Source organism: Martes martes, assembly GCF_963455335.1.
Source record: "Martes martes genome assembly, chromosome: 3".
In the NCBI taxonomy this organism is placed as follows: domain Eukaryota; kingdom Metazoa; phylum Chordata; class Mammalia; order Carnivora; family Mustelidae; genus Martes; species Martes martes.
This window is the reverse complement of record NC_137890.1, coordinates 73,859,758-73,881,467: the sequence shown is the minus strand read 5'-3', so window position 1 is coordinate 73,881,467 and position 21,710 is coordinate 73,859,758. Positions and strand designations below refer to the sequence as shown.

The 21,710-nt window shown below is 42.2% G+C and overlaps 1 protein-coding gene across 1 annotated transcript in view; it reads right to left on the bottom strand.

Annotated features, from left to right (window-relative positions):
• The window catches only part of FLT1 (fms related receptor tyrosine kinase 1), a 179,219-nt gene that overhangs the window by 61,663 nt on the left and 95,846 nt on the right, over window positions 1-21,710 (bottom strand). The window contains exons 13-14 of the mRNA XM_080797935.1: window positions 21,287-21,595; window positions 16,451-16,597 (exon numbers count right to left, since the gene is read on the bottom strand). Of these exons, the coding sequence (XP_080654061.1) occupies window positions 16,451-16,597; window positions 21,287-21,595 (456 nt within the window). The remainder of the gene's footprint in view (window positions 1-16,450; window positions 16,598-21,286; window positions 21,596-21,710) is intronic.

Here is a 21,710-nt window from a genome sequence, read left to right as displayed (position 1 = left end):
AGCAGGGGAAGGGGCAGAGGCAAAGAGAGAATCCACCAGCAGAGTTCAGCTGAGTGCGAAGCCCAATGTGGGGCTCGAACCTAGGATCCTGAGATCATGACCTGAGCTGAAATCACATCAGCTTCTCAAATGAGTGAGCCACCCAGGTGCACCTGTTGCTTGCTTTAAAAAGATGGTTTCCTACTCTGATTATATACTTTCTCTTAAAAATTAAAAAATATACATCTTAAAAAGATTTATTTAGAGACTGGTTTTTTCCATTTAGGTCTTTAATCCATCTGGATTTGTTTTTATGGAGGGGTATGTGAGGCGTGAGTTAAAAATCTAATTTTTAGGGGCACCTGGGTGGCTCAGTGGGTTAAAGCCTCTGCCTTCGGCTCGGGTCAGGATCCCAGGGTCCTGGGATTGAGCCCCGCATCGGGCTCTCTGCTCAGCAGGGAGCCTGCTTCCCTTCCCCTCTCTCTGCCAGCCTCTCTGCCTAGTTGTGATCTCTGTCTGTCAAATAAATAAATAAAAGCTTAAAAAAATTTTTAATCTAATTTTTACCCTATAAATAGCCAGTTATTCCAGCATCATTTACTGAATAATCTGTTCTTCTCCCACTGAGTTATGCTGTCAGTTCTGTCAGATACTATGTTCCCATATACTTGTGGTTCTGTTTTTAGGTTCCCTATTTCCAATAACCTATTATCCCCCACAAGTTATGATAGCTTAATAATGCTTCGTCATATTTGCTCTGGTATGACCCCTTCTTCTTCAGAATTGTCTTGGCCCTTTATACGTCCATAAGGATTTCAGGTTTAGCTTGTCAAATTCTGTGAGAAGCACTGTTGGGATATAGTTGGGAATGTCATTGAATTTATGCACTAATCTGGGGGAAATCGTCATATTTTTTTTAGGTTGAAACAAATGAAATTGCCAATATTTTTGACCTGCAGAATGAGCAAAAATGGCTCAAAAATTGTTCCACTAATAATTATTCCCTGGGGCACCTGGGCAGCTTAGTCGGTTAAGCAGCTGATTCTTGATTTTGGCTCAGGTCATAATCTCAGGGTTGTGAGATCAAGGCCCATGTTGGGTTCTGCACTAAATGAAGAGTCTGCTCGAGATTCTCTCTCTCCTCCCTCTGCCTCTTCCCAAATTCGTTCACACTCTCTCTTTCTCAAATAAATAAATAAAATCTTTTAAAAATAAATATTCCCTTCCAAGAATATCAAATATCTTTGAGTTATTTTGGCATTATTTTATGTCATTTGATAGCTTTATGATTTTCTCTTTACATATCTTTTCAGTTATATTTATTCCTAGATAGGTTATAATTTTGTTGTTATGCAAAATGGTATTGGGTTCTTTGAAGAGTCACCCTAAATGAATTTTGTTTCCCTGTAGATGTTAATCATTAAAACTAACAAGTGGAACTCACTTAGAAACATGGTGCTCTACTTTGTGTTGTTGAGATGAGACCATTTAATTGTAGATCTGCTTGCTTTTAGAGGGATCCCCTAAGTAATTTTCAACCACTAAAAACATAACAATTTCTGTTAAAACATTATTTATTTCCCTTTATTGAAAGAAGTTGTATCAGATTGGACCAACAGGGCACAGAGCAGGATTTGCAAGTGTCGATGTCTTCAGGGGCTGGGCACATAACATAAATGAGTTGGGGATGAGATCATGGGAGGGGGACTGTGTCTGTGCAGTGCAGAAAGCCTGTCTCCTATCTCAAGGTGGAAGCATTAACTTAGCTCCAACCAACTGGAGTCGGGGAATTTGAGTCCCGTGCTGTCTTCTGAGGGTTATAGCTTTTTCTTTTGTTTTGTTTTGTTTTTAATGTAGGCTCCATGCCCCGCGTGGAGCCCAACACATGTCTTGAACTCATTACCCTGAGATCGAGACCTGAGCTGAGAGCAAGAGTTGGACGCTTAACTGACTGAGTCACCCAGGTGCCCCATCTTCTGAGTGTTTTAAAAATTTAAATCCAATTAATTAACATATAACATATTATTAGTTTCAGAGGTAGAGGTCAGTGATTCATCAGTTGCCTATAACACCCAGTGCTGATTCCATCACGTGCCCTCCTTAATGCCTGTCACCCAGTTACCCCATCCCCTCACCTTCCTCCCCTCCAGCAACCCTCAGTTTGTTTCCTACAATTAAGAGTTCCTTATGGTTTGTCTCCCTCTCTGATTTCATTATGTTTCATTTTTTTTCCTCTCTTCCCCTATGATCCTCTGTTCTGTTTCTTAAATTCCAGATGTGAGTGAGATCGTAATTGTCTTTCTCTGATTGACTTATTTCACTTAGCATAATATTCTCTAGTTCCATCGACAGAAATCTGGATTTTTCATGTTAAAGCTTATGATTTCCAAATGTTGGCAACCAAAGCAACCTACATAAATATGCTGTAAGGGCCAACAGAAGCATGTGTGCTGGGTAGAGTAGATATAACTTTGACTTAGAAGATGTACATGGATGACACTATTTTATTTCGTGAAGAAAAGACCTCCATGATCTGGCCCCTGCCTATTTTTTCCCAGTTTCTGTCACTGCTGCACCCCTAAGGGCATCTTTGGTGGGAGGCATCCTTGTCTATTGACGGTTCATGATAAGCCTCCATGACTTTGCCTGTGACTCTCTTGACCTGTCACTTAGCTGGCATTCACTTCCTAATATTCAGCTCAAGGCAAATGTGGATGTTCTGGAAAGCATCTGACGTCCTTGTGCCCCTTCTTTGTTATCCTTGCATCACCTCACGCCTGCCTCTACTCCAACACTTAACATTTTGTAGTGAATTTGCTGACTTTCTCACTTGCGTGCTCCACTGTCTTTTTATTACTGAGCCCCAGTGTCTAGCACTGTGCCAGCAGGCAGCAGATGCTTGGCAACAGAGGAAATGGCCAAAGAAACCAAGACCATGGAAAATGGAATTTAGGGGGCGAGGAAAGGAGGGAGCTCTGTAGCATTTGCTATCCGAAGCTGAGTAAGGTGGTAGCTCACGTTGACGCCCTACATACCCAGCTCTCCCCAGTCTGTCAAGTTCTATGTCAGTTAATTTTATGATCTTAAGATTCAAGAGCTTTGTTTGGGTCCTTGAGCTTAGAGATGCAGACTCAGGTAGTTTCATGGGTCTGTGTTAAACCATTAGCCTCAAAGGCTTAAGTAGAATTTGATGTGGAGTTATTTTTGTAGGAACTTGTACTTCAAGGAAATCTGGTGACAGTACCAGTGTAAGAACTTGAAGCATCTATCGTGTTGGCTGCTGGTGGGGGTTTTAGATCAGAGTTTGACAACATTGGTCTATATATTTATCCATGGGGTGCAGTCTACATTTTCCACATACAAGCACCTCCTTCAGCTTTTAGTCTTTTCAAGGGATTTTCACACTTTTATTTCTTCTCGTGATACCATAAGGTAAAAGACAGTCTTGGCATTTTATACATAAATGCCACATTGTCCAGAGAAGGGCATGAAACAACTTTAATCCAATTCACCACTGAGTAAATAAATCTGTCAATCTTTAAATTGAGCTGTTTGACTAAATTAATGCACACCATGTGTTTTCTTCCTGTTCCTTCCACAAAAATCTGCTTGTTGTTTCCTAAATTGGCCTGCCAATCTGACCAGGGATTCCTGTTTCGTGGCTCAGCCTAGTATCTGTACTCCTGACTTAGAGAACATATCCATGCAATTTGGCCAAATTAATTGTCAGCATCAAAACTCTTCTTCAACCATCAGATTCTAATTCAGATGACACCACCTCCATGAAGCCCCCCTGGATCACTCCAATTGGAGGTGCCAATTTGTAGCTCATGGAATTTTATACCATTCACATTGCGTACTTACAAACCGACTTGTACCTATTATATTTAAGTTTTCCAAGAGTAAGGGCTAAGTTTTGCTCATTTTCATTTTCTCTCTGGCTCATAGACTAGGTAGTTTATAGATGTTAGGTTTAATAAAAGTAAATTTTGTTATGAGAATAACAATGAAATGATAAATTCTTTAAAGTTGGCACATGATATATTTTTGATAAACAGAAGCCATGAGGATGATGATGTTTATAGTTGTAGGTACATGATAAATTGTACCTGCAGAGTGATACCTCTTAAAGGAATCGATAAGCTAAGAGCTATATCTGAACAAGGGACCAGCAGAGCCTAATATAGATTCAAGATGACTAATGCAACCCAAGAAAACTAGAAACTGGATGTCTGATTAACATTCCACAAAGAACACAGAGGAGACTGTGTTTATCCAGTCAAACTTCAGAGGTTTGGACAACTACGGGGAAGAGACATCCAAGTTTGGTAAGCTACAAAGACTGACAAATTTGGGAAGTAAGCAATGGTGGACTCATTCAATGGCCCTAAAAATGCAAATGATTCCAGTGTTTCCAAAGGATCGCCACTGGGCTGCTGCTCTCTCTGCTGAGAATTTTGCCGTAAGGTCAAGCCATGTGGCAGAGCACTTGCACATGAAAGAAAATAAAAGTTGGCGAGCGGTGGAATAATTTGAGACATAGTGAAAAGCAGCCTTATAGTAACGTGTTATGTTGGAAGAGAATTATGAGATGTTTAAAACACATGGCCTAAAGGAGACCTGATGGGAAATGGGATCCGTTGTGAAACTGTTGGCTCTTTAGCCATGAAAAAGAGAGAAGAGGAGCTCTTAGAGAAGAATAGGATTGATGGGCGCCTGAGTGGCTTAGTTGGTTGATCGTCTGATTCTTGATTTTGGCTCAGGTCATGATCTCAGGGTTGTAAAATGGAGCTGGTGTCAGGCTCCGCACTGGGTGTGCATCTTGCTTGGGATTCTCTCTCTCTCTCCCTCTGCCCTTCCTGCCTCTGCCTTCCCTCTAAAATAGTAATAATAAGATTGAGACCAGTGGTGGAAAATGCTGTATAATATTCCTCTTCATGAAACCACCAAATAAGGGAAAAGCCATAAACGAAGGTCTTTTCATGTGGGACAATATCTATTGCTTCACAATCCTGACTTACAAAACTGGGTTATGAGAACAGAATGGTTTCCAAAAGCTGTCAAGAAATTGTAAACTGGCTGACTTGAAGGGGTTGTAGTTGAAGTGAGCACCTTGAAACTGTGCCAAACACACATGTATTTCTAAACATTTAAGAATGAAAAGCATTCTTGTGCCCTTTCACTGTGAACTTTGCCTTTGTTCTAATGAAGTATTTCAAGATGATTCAGGCACTTAAAAAAACGTGTCCAGCGGTGCTAAGTCTATAGTTATACATAGTCGATAGCTAAGGTTGCATGGTTCATATGTATACATCGTAAACACACACACGTGTGTGCACACACACGTGCACTCATTCCTGCTGCATAGATTCTTGTCTCCGTTCAGATTTGCGGTAGTTGCTCCGTGAGGCTGGGTGCACGTATCCTGCGGACCAGAGCCATCCATTCGAAGTGGCCTTTCTGTGTCTAGCGAAGAGGTGTTTTTACGACCAGTTTAGTATTAGTACTGCGTTGCATAGAGGTTAAAGTCAAGAATGTGTTTTTCCATCAGCAGAAGAATAAATTATGAGCATGCATACCACATGATAGTATACGGAGGCTAAAAAGAACGAGGCAGAATGTTATGCACTGACATAGAAAGAGCTCCAAGGTACACTGTGATCAAAGCAAGTCCTAAAACAAAACACATAGCATGACCTCAACGCATATTTATCTTAGAGAGGCTGCCTGTCCTATGTGACCCCTCTTCTGGTCCCTCACTATGATCTATGACATTGTTTTGTCCATCACAGCAGTTACTACTATCTGATGGTAGGCAATATGTGTATAGTTCTGTTTGTTAAATTTATTACCTGGGCTTTTCCATTAGAGTGTAGATTCAAGGTCCTGTCTGGTTCCGAGCACCTCCTATATTCCTGGTACGGAGCTAGCTTTCAGTGAATAACTGTTGAATGAATGAATGACTGAATCCCATTTATTATTTGCCCCACATCTATGTGTGCCCCAACCTATATATCTGCATATATCTAGGTTAAAAAAAATGATAAAATTGTTGACAGAATACAAATCAAACAGTTGGCCTACATTAATTCTCCAGAAGGAAATTTTTTTAGCACATGCTATTTCTGAACTGTGTGATCTTTTATGATGAAAATGTATTCATGTATTATTTAATTTTTAAAAAGGGTAGTTTGAAAAATGAAACGATGGTCCTCCAGACCATCAGCAAAGAGCCACTGAATAAAAGTTTAAAAGATATATACGTCTCCGAATACTTAGACATTTGCAAAGTTTCATAATATTTGGCCATACAATGATGAAATATTTTTGGAGAAAAGTTGTACTTCACAATAATTTATAATTAAATTTTATAATTATAATTAATTATTAATTCATAACATTTTATAATTTTATAATTTAAAATTGTATAATTTTGGATTAAGGCAAAACCAAAATCCATCCCATCAGAAGACTGGCCCCCTATAGAGTGTGTGTATGTGTGTGTGTGTGTGTGTGTGTGTGTACACGTGTGTGTGTTGGGGTACACAATATATGTTTGGTTTGCTTTATTTTAGGACTGGGTTGAATGAGATAACTCCTTAAACTAACATGTAACCTAATTGCTTCAGGCTGCTTACTAGCCGGAGATAATGCAAAAGTGAAGCACTTGAACACAGGGTGGGGAGGAATGGACTTTCTCAGTTTGACTTTATCAGCATCGATGCAGTCATGCAAGCCATGCCCAAGTCCACTGACTAGGTCATCTGTGAAGACATTTATTTGTGTGCATGTTGTCCTTAATTGGATTGGGAGTCGCCAGATGCATTGCCGTCTATCACTGCAGGTCCTGGTTTAACTGTTTCAAGTTTGTACTTGGGGGGAAGCGGAGGCAGTGCAAATTCTGGACACATGGAGTAGAAAAGCCTCGTTTAATTGTTCTGCTAAGAGATGGAGGTACAGTATGATCTAAGGCAGAGTATGGCTTTTCCTTCTTTGGCCAGGTGGTCTTTGGTGTAAGCAGAAAACTGGAGACTGGGGATGGAGATGCCTCCCATTTTAAGTGCCCAGACAGTGGCTGTTAGTTTTGGGGTTAGTGACCTTGGACAAGGTGCAGCCCTGAGATCTCTAGGATCTTTGGGGGTGACTGCTGGGAGGGAATTCCACCTGTCCTCCCCCACCATACACCTGCATGTCTCTATTTCTCTTCGTTCTTCTTCATTCCCCATTTCTTTTTCTCTGCTACTGGTCCCTCAAGCCCTAGATGCTCAGCAGACAAAACAGGCTGCTGACCTTGGCCATGCTCAAACTACAGTTCCATGGGTCATGAGACGTCACAAAAGAATAAAAAATTGAGCTTCATTCACAGTCAAAAGCTTTAATGGGTATAAGGTTTCTCTTTGAGGTGATGAAAAAGTTCGGAAACTAGAGAGTGCTGATGGTTGATACTTAGTGTCACCCAACTGTACATGTTGATGATTAAGTGATAATATTTATGTTATGTGCATTTTGCCATAATAAAGAAAAGGGGGTGAGAGGCGCTTTCTAAAACGATGCTCACATTCTCCAGTTCTTTTCCCTCTCTTATGGTCTAAATTTTTCATTTGAAAATCAAGAGGACTTCTTAAAAGGCACAAAACCAAACTTGAACCACCAGCCCCGCCATTTATATGCATGGGCTTATGCAAACTTAGTGTGTCTGATTCCCTCAGTGGGGTCTTGCTGTGGCTCACACACGGTCTGTGTTTGGAGGCTTTTCTGGGCTGGTGGAAAGCACATCCAAGAAATTTTCTTTGGGCAAAGCATTAGGATAGGATTAGCTACATCTAAAGAACATACAATACCTAAATAAGCTGGATGTTATCTCAGTGCACAGATAGATTGGGGTGTCAGGACTGATTCTCCATAAGTAACTTCTAGTGATTTTCATTACAAAATGGGACTCTACCCACGGGTCACTTCACTTTTCTGAGTGTGAACCAGAGAGCTCTATAGCCGTGCTTGTCAGTCTCACTGAACCTGCCCGACATCGGCAAGTAATTGCAGAAGTCCGTAGTGACAGCCTTGATTTCTCCACCGTGTCGAGGCCATGGTGAAAGTCAGGGTTCCTCTTTCATCTGGCGTTGGGCTTGCAGCTCTGAACTCTGGCAGTGCCAACCAAGGAAACGTTTCCCCTGCTGTTACTTCACTGTACTCTTTCCTTAACGCCACTCCTTTCTCCTCACCTTCTAAATGGATGTTTATCCTTAGAAAGGAACAGAGTCTTGGTTCTACATGTTCAGAAGGTCCCCTATGCTTATATTGTTGGGGGCACAACTAAGCCTTGAGAATTTGTTGGAAGATTCTGGCCAGGGAGGGGAACTCCTGGGATAGCCATGTGTGAAGCTTGGGGGTTCTTGGTCTGGGTACATGGACCCCCCACCCCTTACCTTAAAGACATACTGGAGAGAAAGGAACGGTGAGAGCAGCTGCTTAGCCAGTCACATCAGGGGACTGATGGGGCTCAGTGGGGGTGATAGAGAGCGCAGCCAGCTTGCCCTCCCATGCACCATGTATATCAGGAATCTTGGACACATATTCATTCATTATACGCCACAAGGGTGGATTTCATAAGAAAGAGAAGGCAATTACTCTTCAAGTTTTGCAAAAGATAATTGACATTTCTGATGTTTATTAGTACCAAGCAATCAAGGGAAGCTGCTGATTCTTGCAGCCTGAAGGGGACAGGGAGTCACTTGATTATCCTTAGGATTATCCTTAGGCATTCACATCCGTTTTCGTTCTCTCCTCTACCCTCCTTCAGGTCTTTCCTAGATCTCTGAAAGCTACTTTGCCCTTCAGATGTCATTCTGCCGCCCCCCACCCCCCCAGCCCCCAGTACAAGGACAGCTGGTCCCCTCAGTCTGAATATGCTCTACAGGTACATGTATTTGGTGTCTGTGATCTAGTGGTGACAGGGAAGCTGTCCCCTTCGGGGCGTTAGATAAGTGGTCTTAGCGACCAAAATCCAATTTAGGAAGGAATATTAATAGGGGGTCAGAGCAATTCTCTCCTGCTCCAGCTTCAGGCTATTTAAGAAGGAATTTACTCCTTCTAAACTCTCTGCTGTTCCCCTAGGTGTAGTGCTCTGATCTTAAAATATTCTGAAAGGTTTTGCATAGAAATTCAGTTTAAGCAATAGTTTGCTGATGGTTTCACAGTTTAGGGAATCTTTACTAGAAACCATCTCAGAGCGGCATTGTTTTCTGTCCTCTTAAATATTTTCAAAGGAAAGTTTGTTACTTTTTCCGGCATTTTAATGACTTTTTCAGAAACCCCGTTTACTCTGCCCAATCACTTGGGAGGTGGTTTGGCCTGTGTGGAAGCAACACGAGGCTAGGTAGGCCTTGCGGATCTGCTCCGCACAGCCCTGGTGTCTGTAGAGTGTCCCCACACTGCTGCCGATGGCCCCACCTGCTCAGATCTGTTGCAGTTTTGGACATTTTTAGGAACTCGGTGGAGAATCTGGGAAGCATGGGAGATAGAAAGGCAACGTTCTGATCATTTTGGAGGAATGCAGGTCCCTTGGGCAGATGGCCGGAGAAGTAACGATGACACCCAGGAGGTCATACGTGCGGTCTCCAAGATGACTTTGCACCATGATTCCAAGACTGGGTACAAACGCTTTACGTGTCTAACCCAAAGGAAAGGGACATTTCTTAGAGGAGTTTGCTCTCTGTATACCCCTAAGAATCCAATCATGCTCCAAGCAGCCACTGGCCAATAGAATCCATCTCCAACTTGCTATTGGGCCTTCCATATGACATTTTTTTCCCCACCCAGTCCTTGAAATTCTACTCGCTTTAGCTGATCAATTCTTGGTTCACCTGTCTCTTCGAAGTAAACAGGCCTCAAACTACTTTTCTCTTCAACGCTCTGCACCATATCAGCCCCTCCTAAAAGTTCCAAGTGGCTTCTTCCCTCAGTCTAATTTGCAAGTTCTCCTGCCTTTAGTTCCTCTTTATCTCATTTGCATTCTGCATATTCAGTGAACAAGGAATATTGTTGCATATGCCGCATGAAAGTAGGAAAATTGAAGCAGAGGGGATGTATTTTTTCAATTAGCTAATGTATTCCAAGATATTTTAATCCTGTGATGGAGACATATTTTCGACTTGTCCCATTTATTAATTCACCTTTTTCCACGTTTAGACTCATTAACTCTGGTGCCCAACTATTCACTATTCAATGATTGTGAAGAAAATGGACACACGTGGTAGTGGCTTGAAGAGGCTGTGTTCATTTAAACACCTACATAAACTAATTACTTTAGATATTTGATCATTCAGATTTTAGCTTTTTCATTCACTGCTGTATTGGCAGAGGCTACACAGCACCAGACACGAAGTACTGCCTTACAAATGTTTGTTCAGTGACTAAGAGAGTGTTGGGCTGCTATGGAATAAATTCTGAACCTTTTAAAACGTAAAAGTAACTGGATTTGGGTTCAAAATAATTTTTAACTTCATACAGGGCATGTCTGCTTTTATTGCATTTTATTTATTTTAAGATTTTATTTCTGAGTAATCTCTATACCCAAGGTGGGGCTTGAACCCCACAGCCCCAAGATTAAGAGTCCCCTTACCCACCCAGCCAGGTGCTCCATGGGCAAGCCTTCTTAAAAAAAGTGCTTTAAATATTTTTAATATGCTGTAAATTTTTAACATTTAAAAAAATAAACTATAGTCTTTGGGAAGCTTAAGCTTTAAGGGTTAGAAATGAGAAAATATCCATTGTTTTAAAAATATGCTTATTAGCACCCATGAGGTAATTTAAAAGTGCTTAGGGGCACCTGGGTTGCTCAGTGAGGTAAGCCACCGACTCTTGATCTCAGCTCAGGTCTTGATTTCCGGGTCCTGAGTTCAAGCCCCACATTGGGCTCCATGCTCAGCATGGAGCCTATTAAAAAAAAAAAAAAAAGTGGTGCTTGTGTATTCCTGGGAGCGATGTGCACCAGCAGTCAGCCCCCATGCTCAGCGCGCAGAGTGTGGTGTCCCACCCTCTGGTCCTAGCCTCAGACCGCTCGGCGCAGGCTCCGTGACCTAGTCTGCTATTTCTCCTGCGTCTACACTTCCTCATTCTTCCCTTTGTAAAACAGGCATCATAACTTATCAAACCTCTTAGGATTGTTATGATGAGTAAGTGAAATGCCTGGAACAGGACCAGGTACCTAGTTCAGCGCTTGCTGAATTAAACTAGCTCTGCGAAACGCCATCGAAGCCCAGTACCTACCTCTGATGACAGTCGTGAAAAGTAAATGAGATATTTGTAAATCTCACACAGTGCCTTGGTTCCTGGGGAGGGCTCAATACATTTTTATTATTTTTAATAAAGAAGACCTATTAAGATATTATCACTATCTTCGAAGGTGTTCCAAACAAGCCCACATAAAGCAAGGGAGTAAGTGACACAGTCTATGGCATGAATGGTAAATAAATCAGCTCTTGAAGGGAAGGGTCTCCATGTACTGGACTGTGAAAGAAGGATCCCTAGTGGAGGGAGCCTCTGGGGTCCACTGGCCGAGAAGCAAAGATTCTTTTTTTGGGGGGCGGGGGGGGTTGTTGCAGGCGGAAATGGCAACGCGCGGGACAGCGCGCAGCTCCGTGGAGGCCCCCAAAGCCGGCAGGTGCTCGCGGGGGCCGGGAGGGCCACCTATCAGTGCGCGGGGCCGCACGGCTTACGGGGGGTGCCCTGCTGGGGACTGCCTCGTGTCCCCCGTGCACATGCTTTCCTGGGCCTGTGCGCGTAGCCTCCCTCTGGTTCCTGCGGATGCCCTTTGGCCCAAGAAAGCACTACTCAGCAGCTTTCATAAGGTTTTCTTGAAGCTGCGTTTCTTCTCTAGAATGGCTGTGCCCCACCGAAGGGCTTCCTGAAAGGAAATGAGGAGGGAGGAGAAAAGCTCTCCCATAAAGTCTTTCGGTAGGCGTTTTATAACCCCTTGGCCCGAGCATGAGCCCTCATGTGTGCCCTGCTTCCTCTCTCCTATTTTCTTTGGAATAGGGTAAGTTGTCATTTAACAAATGGCAATGATGATGGGCCAGATCCCATCCCAGACCCAAGGCCACTAAAATCCTCTCAGTATATCAGTTTTTTTGAGTTGCCATGCGTTACAGCTCTTTCAAGGATGGGCCGTGTATTCTCTGGATTTTTAAACTTTAAATAAGTAGCTTAATTAATTTTAAACCATTATTTATTTATATTTAATTCTATCATTTATATTCATAAATGAAATATATTTATAATGATATATTTCATTAAATATATTTAATTCTATATTTGGTATTTGTAAAGATATCGCATGAAATATATAGTTAATTAATTATTTAAACTTTATTTAAAATTTATTCCCAATATGGCTTTCCAAAGGCTTAGTTTAAAATGGACTAGTTTTCAGTCTTTTCTAGGCTGCGATCTTGGTGTTTTCCCAGTTCAGCTTTGGGATAACCAGCGAGTCAAGGACTGTCACTCTGGTTACCTGTAATCTTTGCCCATAGGTTTAAAAAATAAATAAATAAAGAATTGGTAGAAGATGAATTGGCAAAAGAATTCTGAAGATGTCCCCATGCATAGTCACCGGGTCATAGTCATAGAGCCTATTGCGTTGGCTGCTGAATTTGATGCCTCAAATTGGAAATCTTATATATGAAAATTTATAAATACTACAATCATGTAAGAGATTATCTCCAGAGAATTAAAAAGTTCTTTTCCAAAAGGCTATAGCAGTTTTAAGGAGTGAGTAAAAGAAGAGAAAATGGATGACTTAGTACAGTTGAACTTCATAAATGCCAACAATAGCATAGTATAATGATATTCATAAAAGATTTTACATAAGTATTTATGTAAGACTTGTTTTAGATATTCTTCTCTTGGCCTTCTGAAGATCAAAGAAAGCTAGAAGGAAGAGATCTTTATTGGATTTAGAAGTGTTTCACTTTGAGCTGAATTACTAATTAACTCATCTGATACTTTCCAACAAATTCGGACAACTCATTGGCCAATTTCTATGTAAATGAAGTGGGTCAGAAGATAGCATTTACTTAGCCATAACTAGGGGCAGGCTTAGTGATATTAACTCATTTAAACCTTGCCACATGGTTCTGTGGTCAGTATTCTCCCAATTGTATACGTAAGGAAACAGAGGCTCAGAGAGGAAGGATAAGTGAGTTGCCCAAATTCCCTGACCCATGAGGGCAATGGTAGGACTCAATCCTTCCCTCACACCTCATAATCTTTTTTTTCTTTTTGAAGATTTTATTTATTTATTTAACAGAGAGAGAGAGATCACAAGTAGACGGAGCAGCAGGCAGACAGAGGGGGAAGCAGGCTCTCTGCTGAGCAGAGAGCCAGATGCAGGGCTCGATCCCAGGACCCTGGGATCATGACCTGAGCCGAAGGCAGAGGCTTAACCCACTGAGCCACCCAGGCGCCCCACACACTTCATAATCTTTTTCCATTTGTAGTAACTGCCTTAGCATTCCCTCTTGCCTTGTCTACCCTCTAGTCCCAGAATGGCCATGAGCTTTTGAAACTGGTTCAACCCTGATTTTTTTTTTTTTAAGATTTTATTTATTTATTTGACAGACAGATCACAACTAGGCAGAGAGGCAGGCAGAGAGAGGAGGAAGCAGGCTCCCTGCTGGGCAGAGAGCCGGATGTGGGGCTTGATCCCAGGACCCTGGGACCATGACCTGAGCTGAAGGCAGAGGCTTTAACCCACTGAGCCACCCAGGTGCTCCTCAACCCTAATTCTTTTTTATTTTTTTTTTTTTAAGATTTTATTTGTTTATTTGACAGGCGGAGATCACAAGTAGGCAGAGAGGCAGGCAGAGAGAGAGGAAGGGAAGCAGGCTCCCCGCTGAGCAGAGAGCCCGATGCGGGGCTCGATCCCAGGACCCCGGGACCATGACCTGAGCCGAAAGCAGAGGCTTTAACCCACTGAGCCACCCAGGCGCCCCTCAACCCTAATTCTTTAACCCACATCCAAAGTATGAAAACTGAACACAAGCCAAATTTACTTCTTTCAAAGAACCCAGCACCTTACATTAATCTCATAAAATGTATTTTATGATCAAGTTATTTGTGGGAATACTTTAAAGCAATTTACCTGATTTCTTTAATATACGGCTTCTGGCATCTTTTTTTTTTTTTTTTAAGATTTTATTTATTTATTTGGCAGACAGAGAGAGAGGAGGAAGCTGGCCCCCCCGCTGAGCAGAGAGCCAGATGCGGGGCAGATCCCAGGACCCTGGGATCATGACCCGAGCTGAAGGCAGAGGCTTTAACCCACTGAGCCACCCAGGTGCCCCGCTTCTTGGCATCTTTAACATACTAATGTGAACTCCGAACCTCTAAAGGGAGGATGCTACAGGTACTGTTACACAAACCGTTTTATTTATTTATCCTTGTATTCATCTTTTGGTTTTGGTAGAATACATCAAGGTAGAATGCCTCAGGAATAATACCTCAAGCGTTCATTTTCTATGAAATTGCCCATCTTAATAGTGTGTCATCTTGGGCAAATCACTTTACCTCACTGGGCCTAAACTTTCTATCCTACAAATGGGACCAAAGATATCCCAAAGATCCCTTCAGCTTTAAAAATTCTATGATACAGCTTCCCCAACCACCCCTAAGTGTAGGCATTCATGCTCCCAGGTGAACTTGCTAAGGCTAGAGTAAGATTTTCTGAAAAACTCTCATTCATTCATTTATTCATTCATGAAACATTGATTGATTGCCAAGCACTATGCCAGTTTCTGAGGATAAAAAGAGAAATTAGATACAAATAAGATAAAACAGATAAAAGATCTAGAGTCTGCCCTCAGGATGAGGCATGGTAAGATGATAAACATGTAGGGATACAGTACGGAAAAAGAGCAGTAGAAGTACGCAGGGATAATACACAGATGAACTGATGATTATAAAATAACTCAGTAAGACAGAACAGAAACATTTATAAATGATAAAGACCACTAGAGGATCTGCCCTTTCCTTGCTGTGGCCGAATAAGTCTTTCTAGAAGAAGAACACCCAGTCTGGGTGTTAAAGGGCAGGCAGGCGTTAGATGAAGGGAAGGTACTCCAGGCAGAGGGGACACGGGAACAAAAACAGCAGAGAGGTTGAAGAAGCGTGTGTACCGTGATCCACAAGGGTTTGGCAAGTGCTAGAATATAAGGTTCAAGACAGGGGAGGGGAAGCATAGAGCTGGAGAAGTAGGGAAGGCCGGTTGTTGAGGGCCTTGTCTGTGAGAGAGCTTGAACTTGGTCTTGGGATAGAGAGCCAGGGGAAGACTTGAAACAGGGAAGTGGGGTGGTCACAGCTGCCAAGATCTTATCCAGCTGTGCGGAGAAGATTCCGAGAGAGGAAAAAAGAGGTAGAGAGATCAGTCCAGAGACGTTCAGGAGACCGATCGTGAGCTCCTGAACCCACAGAGGGACAGCAGGGGAGCAGAGGGAAGGCGGGACTTGAGAAGTATTTCGTAGTTAGTAGACATAACCTGCTCAGCCTGGTGACAGGTGAGAGAAGGACGAAGGGGAGGTCAGCAGCTTCTGGTTTGGATGATGAAGTGAATGACATCAGTATGACAGAACAGCGCTGCTCGGTGGAGAAAAGGGACGTGATGTGGTTAGTCTGGCATCAGCTTAGGGTGAGGCGTTTCTAAGACGTCTTAAAATCAGAGCTCTTCTACCACCAGCGCTTTCTGTGCCTCATCCTCCAGTGGAGATTTCGTTTTGCATAGAGAATTCACATTCAAGGACCATTCAAGGTCGTCATTTGATTTAGGTTGTTGGGATATTGCGAATAAGTGATACACTTTTATTTTTCATGTAAATGGGATTATCAAGCAAGATTATAAAGAAGTTCATTCTAATCTTCATGACAAAATCATGAAGCAGGCAGCAGAGAGCGTTGATACTTACTGATTTAAGCCTAGTTGTTCTTAGATGTATTTTTTCTTGAAAGAAAATTAACACGTGACCATTAGTTTCACTGGTTGTTTTGTTTCGTTTTGTTTTGTTTAAACGGGTATTCTCTCATTTAAAATATTCTTCTTTTTACCAAATCATGAAAATTGATAATAAGTGCATTTAAAAGATTATGAAACAACTCTGGACTTCCTGTCTATACCAGCTGTTCAAAGTTCTGCCATAGCTCAAACCAAGGAGCGCACTCCTCACTTTCCCTGTTGTCAAGTTGAACAGACACATTGTCTCAGGGGCTATTAGCATCTCTTTACGAAGGCACCCTTTAAAGCAGATCTTTCTGCAAGGTGCAGAAGAACGGGCTCAAACATCCCTCACTTAAAGCTGCTCTCAGCATGAACCAGTGCTCTACTGCCAAGAGGTTCTAGAGGTCCGAGAGGCAGGTGAGAGGACAGTGGAGGGAAGGAAAGGATGATGAGAAAGAGGACGTCACGGAAAACAAGCTCTCTTACCGGGTTCTTGCTGGATTTTGTGGTTGTTTTTAAACCAGGTTATCTGAGGCTCTGGGACGCCGGTAGCGTGACAGTCTAGGGTGGTGGAGCTGCTGATGGCCACCGTGTGGTCACTGAGGTTTCGCAGAAGGTGTGGCGCTTCCTGATCTAGTGAATAAAGAAAGGGGATGGTTAATCCTCGTCACCTGTGTTCCCTTCTTAGACATGCACAGAAACACTTCACAGATACAAACAGCAAAACTCCACTATACGGTTTCATTCCTATTTTGCTCCCTCAATGTTTCTTCTCTGCGTAACCTGCGTCATCTCCAGGAAGTTCTAGTGTACTGACGTTTGTTAGAACACACGGTAAAATCGAGAACAAAGTGCTATAGGATTCGGTAGCATGGGTTTCGCCTGGCCAACAAGTTCTCTTCCTTTCTGTGAGAGCAGCTTTTCCGAGACCTAAGGATGTTGCATCCTCTACGAGGAACGAAACAGGAAAACCACGATTTTTGGTTGGAGGCTTAGAGTGAATTTTTACATAAAGATATCCTATTAGAGTGATGAGCTTAATGTAATTTTGCACGTATTTTTCTTGATGTGTTTGTGAGGCCATGTCTGTGTGACTCAGCTCTCTGTAGTCACCTAAGGTGTGAGGCAGCAGACCAAACAGGAGAATTTCTTGAACTTTGCAAGCTTTATTGATTATTTCCTTCCTCCATTCCCTTCCCCAGTGCGAGCAACCAAAGGATTAATTCAAGAGGCAGAGGCATAGGTTTGTAGTTTTTGCACTATATAATAGTACAAATATTGTATTTTATATTATTTTCTCTTAAAACATACAAATATGATACAATACAATTTATTTTAATAAAATGCCAACCAATATAGTACAACAAAATGAATTTCATACATTAGGATGCAATACATTACAACATTAAAATCCCACATCGGAACAGCAGTACCCCCAGAGGCCCCAGTTGAGTACAGTGTCTCTATTTAACAAAGTAGTCAGTCCTGCTGATGTGGATACATTCTAGTTAGGCGAGTGCTGGATTGGCAGCTGGAGCTTCCAAGGAAAAAGAATAAAGACAACTCCTAACGTCTTTCCCACCCTCCCGAGTCACCGTCTTCACCCCCTCCTGTTGCGCATCCTGGAACAGAAATCAAAAGGCGTTTGGCATGACTTACACATTCTGTGCCACTGGCTTCAATTACAGTCTGAGCTGTCTCCGACCACTGCGGATTTCCTCATCTTAGTGTACTAACACTGTGAAAGCAGTTTAGGAGCGATTACAAGGCTAGGAGAGGTGACACAGTGCAGTGGCTTGACCCTGTGTCCCCACAGGGTTGCTGCCGACGCCCCAAACCTTTCTCTTTTTATTCCTGCAGGGAAACTCTCAGGATTAGCATTCATTTGAGCAATTCCAAAATCTCAGGTTAAAAAGTATAGTATCCTATACCTTTCACGGAGGAACAGCTTTCTCATTAAATTTTGATTTCCAGAGCGCATCCCTAGCTCTTTCCTCGTTTTATACAAAAGGAAATCGGAAGGCTAAAAAGAGCGTTGAAAGGAGGGCCCTGATTTAGAAACTCTTCAGAGCGTGGAATGAGTGATCACAACGGCTCTTTTGCCTTCTGTCCGTGTATCTTTCTAGTCTGTTCTGCACCCCACTCCACGACCAGGCAGAGCCATTTCAACATTTCTGTTTGCCTTCTGTGCAGTCTGTCAAATGGTGTTTCCTAATTGCAAATGCAGCCGGGTATCAAAATCTTGAATCCTGATAACTTTTCATAAGCTTGATTGTTACAATCTTGACATTTTTACACAGTAAAGACTCCAAAAGGATCAGTGCAACAGGATGAGATAATGAAGAACAGTGTCATATTCCCATGTAATGTCCATTACAGTGGCGAGCCAAATTCGACATATCTCGTTTAAAACTCAGACACAGTTCATGGAGTTCTATTTTAGGAGCTTTCCCTATCACAGTGACTATTTCCCATGCTGTAAATATGATAAAATGATCAATCATTGCCCACGGGCCTTATTATAAAAAGGAAGCCTGAATATAGGGCCTACAACACCCAAATTATTTTCATAGCTACAAACTACAGCATCATCAACAAAGACAGCATTTGACCTCCCTGACAGGTGTACTAGCAAACACTTATATGAAGGAGAACGGTTTAACAGAAATGTCATGAGAACTCTCAAAGGCCCTATCTGTCCTAGACAAACTTCAGACAAGAGAAGCAGCAAAAAGACTGCAGAATAAACATAGGACTCTCAATTAAATACAAAGTTCATATAAACATGTCTGAAACACACAGTATTATATTTTTCCTTGTACCCATTTCTGGAAGAAAAAAAAAAAAAAGCTCTCCTACGCGAACTATCTCATTTTTGACTGGTTTCTCAATGACTGATCAAGGAATCATTGTATCAATTCCCCTTTATACTTTATAACCTGTTGACATTTTAGGTAAGAAAAGTACATCGAACCCTTATTATTAACCCCAAGTTATTTGATGGAAATAGGTAGCTGCTTTCCCAAACTTAACAAAGTGGAGCTGATCCCTTCAAATGGAAAAAATCAGAATTAACAGAATATTTCTGCTGGTTATCAATAGCCAAAGATAGCTCCCTACCGGGTTCTTCTTTCAGCTTTTAGTGTTATGGCCCCAAGGATCTGCCAGGTCTCCTGAATACATAGTTTCTCTTCTTCACTTGGGCTGGGGGCTGAGGAACCAGCCTCATGCCCTCTACTCCAATTCTGACATTCTCCATATTAGGCTCTTCTTCCTCTCTTTTTTCCCCCCATGATCCTCCCCTTCCTCCACACCCCAAAGAGTGACCAAAACAAAAAGAACCCACCCAAAAGATTTTTCTTTTTGAAACTCTCTGGAGAGATGAATTACATAGCAAACAATTACTTTGTGGAATTCTTAAAATCATCTCTTGGAAGTACTTAAAATCCTCCCCTGGGAATACTAACACCCTTCCCCTCCCTGCAAAATTGCAGGCGCGGTTTCAAGGGGGAAGGCAATGATAGCTTCTGCATGTCTGCGTCACCATCTTTTCAGAAGCAATCCCTCAACCATCCCATTTGCTTTTTCGGCTTTAGTGAAAATGGAGTCCCCACGATCTGTGGCACCAAGGCATTGTTTCCTGAAGGAACATGCTGGCTTAGAATGAACAAAGACGCCAGGCAAAAGAGCCATAGGTAACATTTCCAGATACAATTGATTATTCTTTCCTCTGGGCTGACAACTTCCAGGTTACTAATTGTTTTCAGAGCATTTGGGGCGCCATAAAACTGGCATTCCGGGGAAACACTATTGTTTACTCTTTCACACTTGACAAAAGCAATTCCCACGTGAAAGACAAGTTTAGCCGTGGGACAGCGGCTGTTACCTAGAGGAGGAAACAGTCTGGTGAGTTCCCAAGCCTGAGAAGTTGTCACCTTCTATCGGGCTGCCCGGCCACTGTGTTCTCAGCCGTGGCTATTTCGGTCACTGTGGCTTGTTTTCCAATAGTTCACTCAAGGCACATATAATGATCAATCATAAATGAAAACAACAGAACAATGCATAGTAAATTGGTGAAAAAGTCACTTTCCCCTCAAACGCAAGCTCGAGAGAGGAGATTTCCATCTCTCCTGATTCCAAAATGAGGTGGGTTTTTAAAAGGCTCTGAATGCTGCTTCTGTAGTTTTGCCATTTCTTAATCCCCATAAAAATCCCATTAAGAAAGTGGACTTTTTTTTTTTTTTAATGGCCAAATCCTAGATTTACATTTAGAAGAATGCATTCAACCATGGGTCACAAGAGCCTTGATTTCCTTGATGACCTGATTGTGGTATGTATGTCTTTGAATGCCATCAATTAGATAGGAGAGGGTTCTTTAAAAGAACAACCAGGGGATATAATCTAAGTAAGATGAAGGCATGATGTCCATTTTTGGGGATGTGGTCAGTAGCTAGATAGTCCACTCAGAGGCAGTGAGGGGGAAGCCTGCCCTGGCTAGTCGGCTGGCTACCCAGAGTGCACAGAGCCAGGACGTGACCTTGACCCAGGTGGGCATTCTGAATTCATACTGTGATAAAGCTTTAATTACCTATGGATTACACCAACATCTTGCACTCCTGGGGCCCATTTTAGAAGCTCCAGTTTAAGATTAATGCGCTTAATGTAAAAAAAAAAAAAAAAAAAAGGCATTTTCAAATAAATAAGCATTATCACTTGCTTCCAGGTGCTATTTACAAATCGAGAGCAGATGAAATAGTACAAAATAAAACCAGGCAGAGGTCCGGTAAGAGTCTCAAATTCAGCTGTACTCGTTCTGAGCTGGCAAATTAACTTATTCATGTCCATCTTTGGCAGAAACCAGCATTGGTTTAAATTATTCAGTTTGCGTAGCTTCGAAACTTAAAAACACAGAGAGGTTGGCATCAAAGTGGGAGGAAAGGATCAGTCCCAAGTTGTTGTCTATCAGGCAGGAGAAGACAGCAAAGAGCAGAACAACAGAGAATGCACTGCAGGGATCCTCCAAATCCAAAGGCGCACCAAGTCGGCCCCAGAGAGCAGAGCCCTCAGCCCGAGTGGGGAGCCCAGAGCTGGGACCTCGGGAGCTCATTATCACTCCTATCATCTCCAAATTCATTTTGGGAGGAGCATCTCCTCTGAGCCGGAAAGTTAGCAACAGTGACAATAAATCAAGATGATATGAGACAACTGTTACTTTTTAATGAGTCCTTTAATGTTTTACATTATTTTGTGTGGTACAATCATTCCTTGTGCTTTTAAATTTGGAGATCCGAGAGAAAACAGCCTTTTTGTTGCAGTGCTCACCTCTAATTGTAACTTCTTTCTTCTGAAGGATTTCTTCCCCTGTGTATATGTTCCTGGCTCTGCAGGCATAGGTGCCTGAATCTTCCAGGGAAACGTTCTTGATGGTGACATTGAGAGTGATGGAGTTCTCTTTCGTGATGGCCATTTTCTGCTTGCTGATGCTGTGGTGCATCGTTCTGTTTTTAACTGTCCGCAGCAAGATCCAAGTAATGTCTCTATATAAGAACTTGTTAACTGTGCAAGACAGTTTCAGGTCCTCTCCTTCTGTAGGCATTTTTTCCAAGTTAACGTGAAATCCGTTTGGCACGTCTATAAAATAAGAACAGAGAACTTCAGTCCATAGAAAAATCAGTGTCTCCTCTGGAGATCATCACAGATCTTAAGAACCGTTCCGACACATTCTCTCAGTGTCGGCATTAAAAGG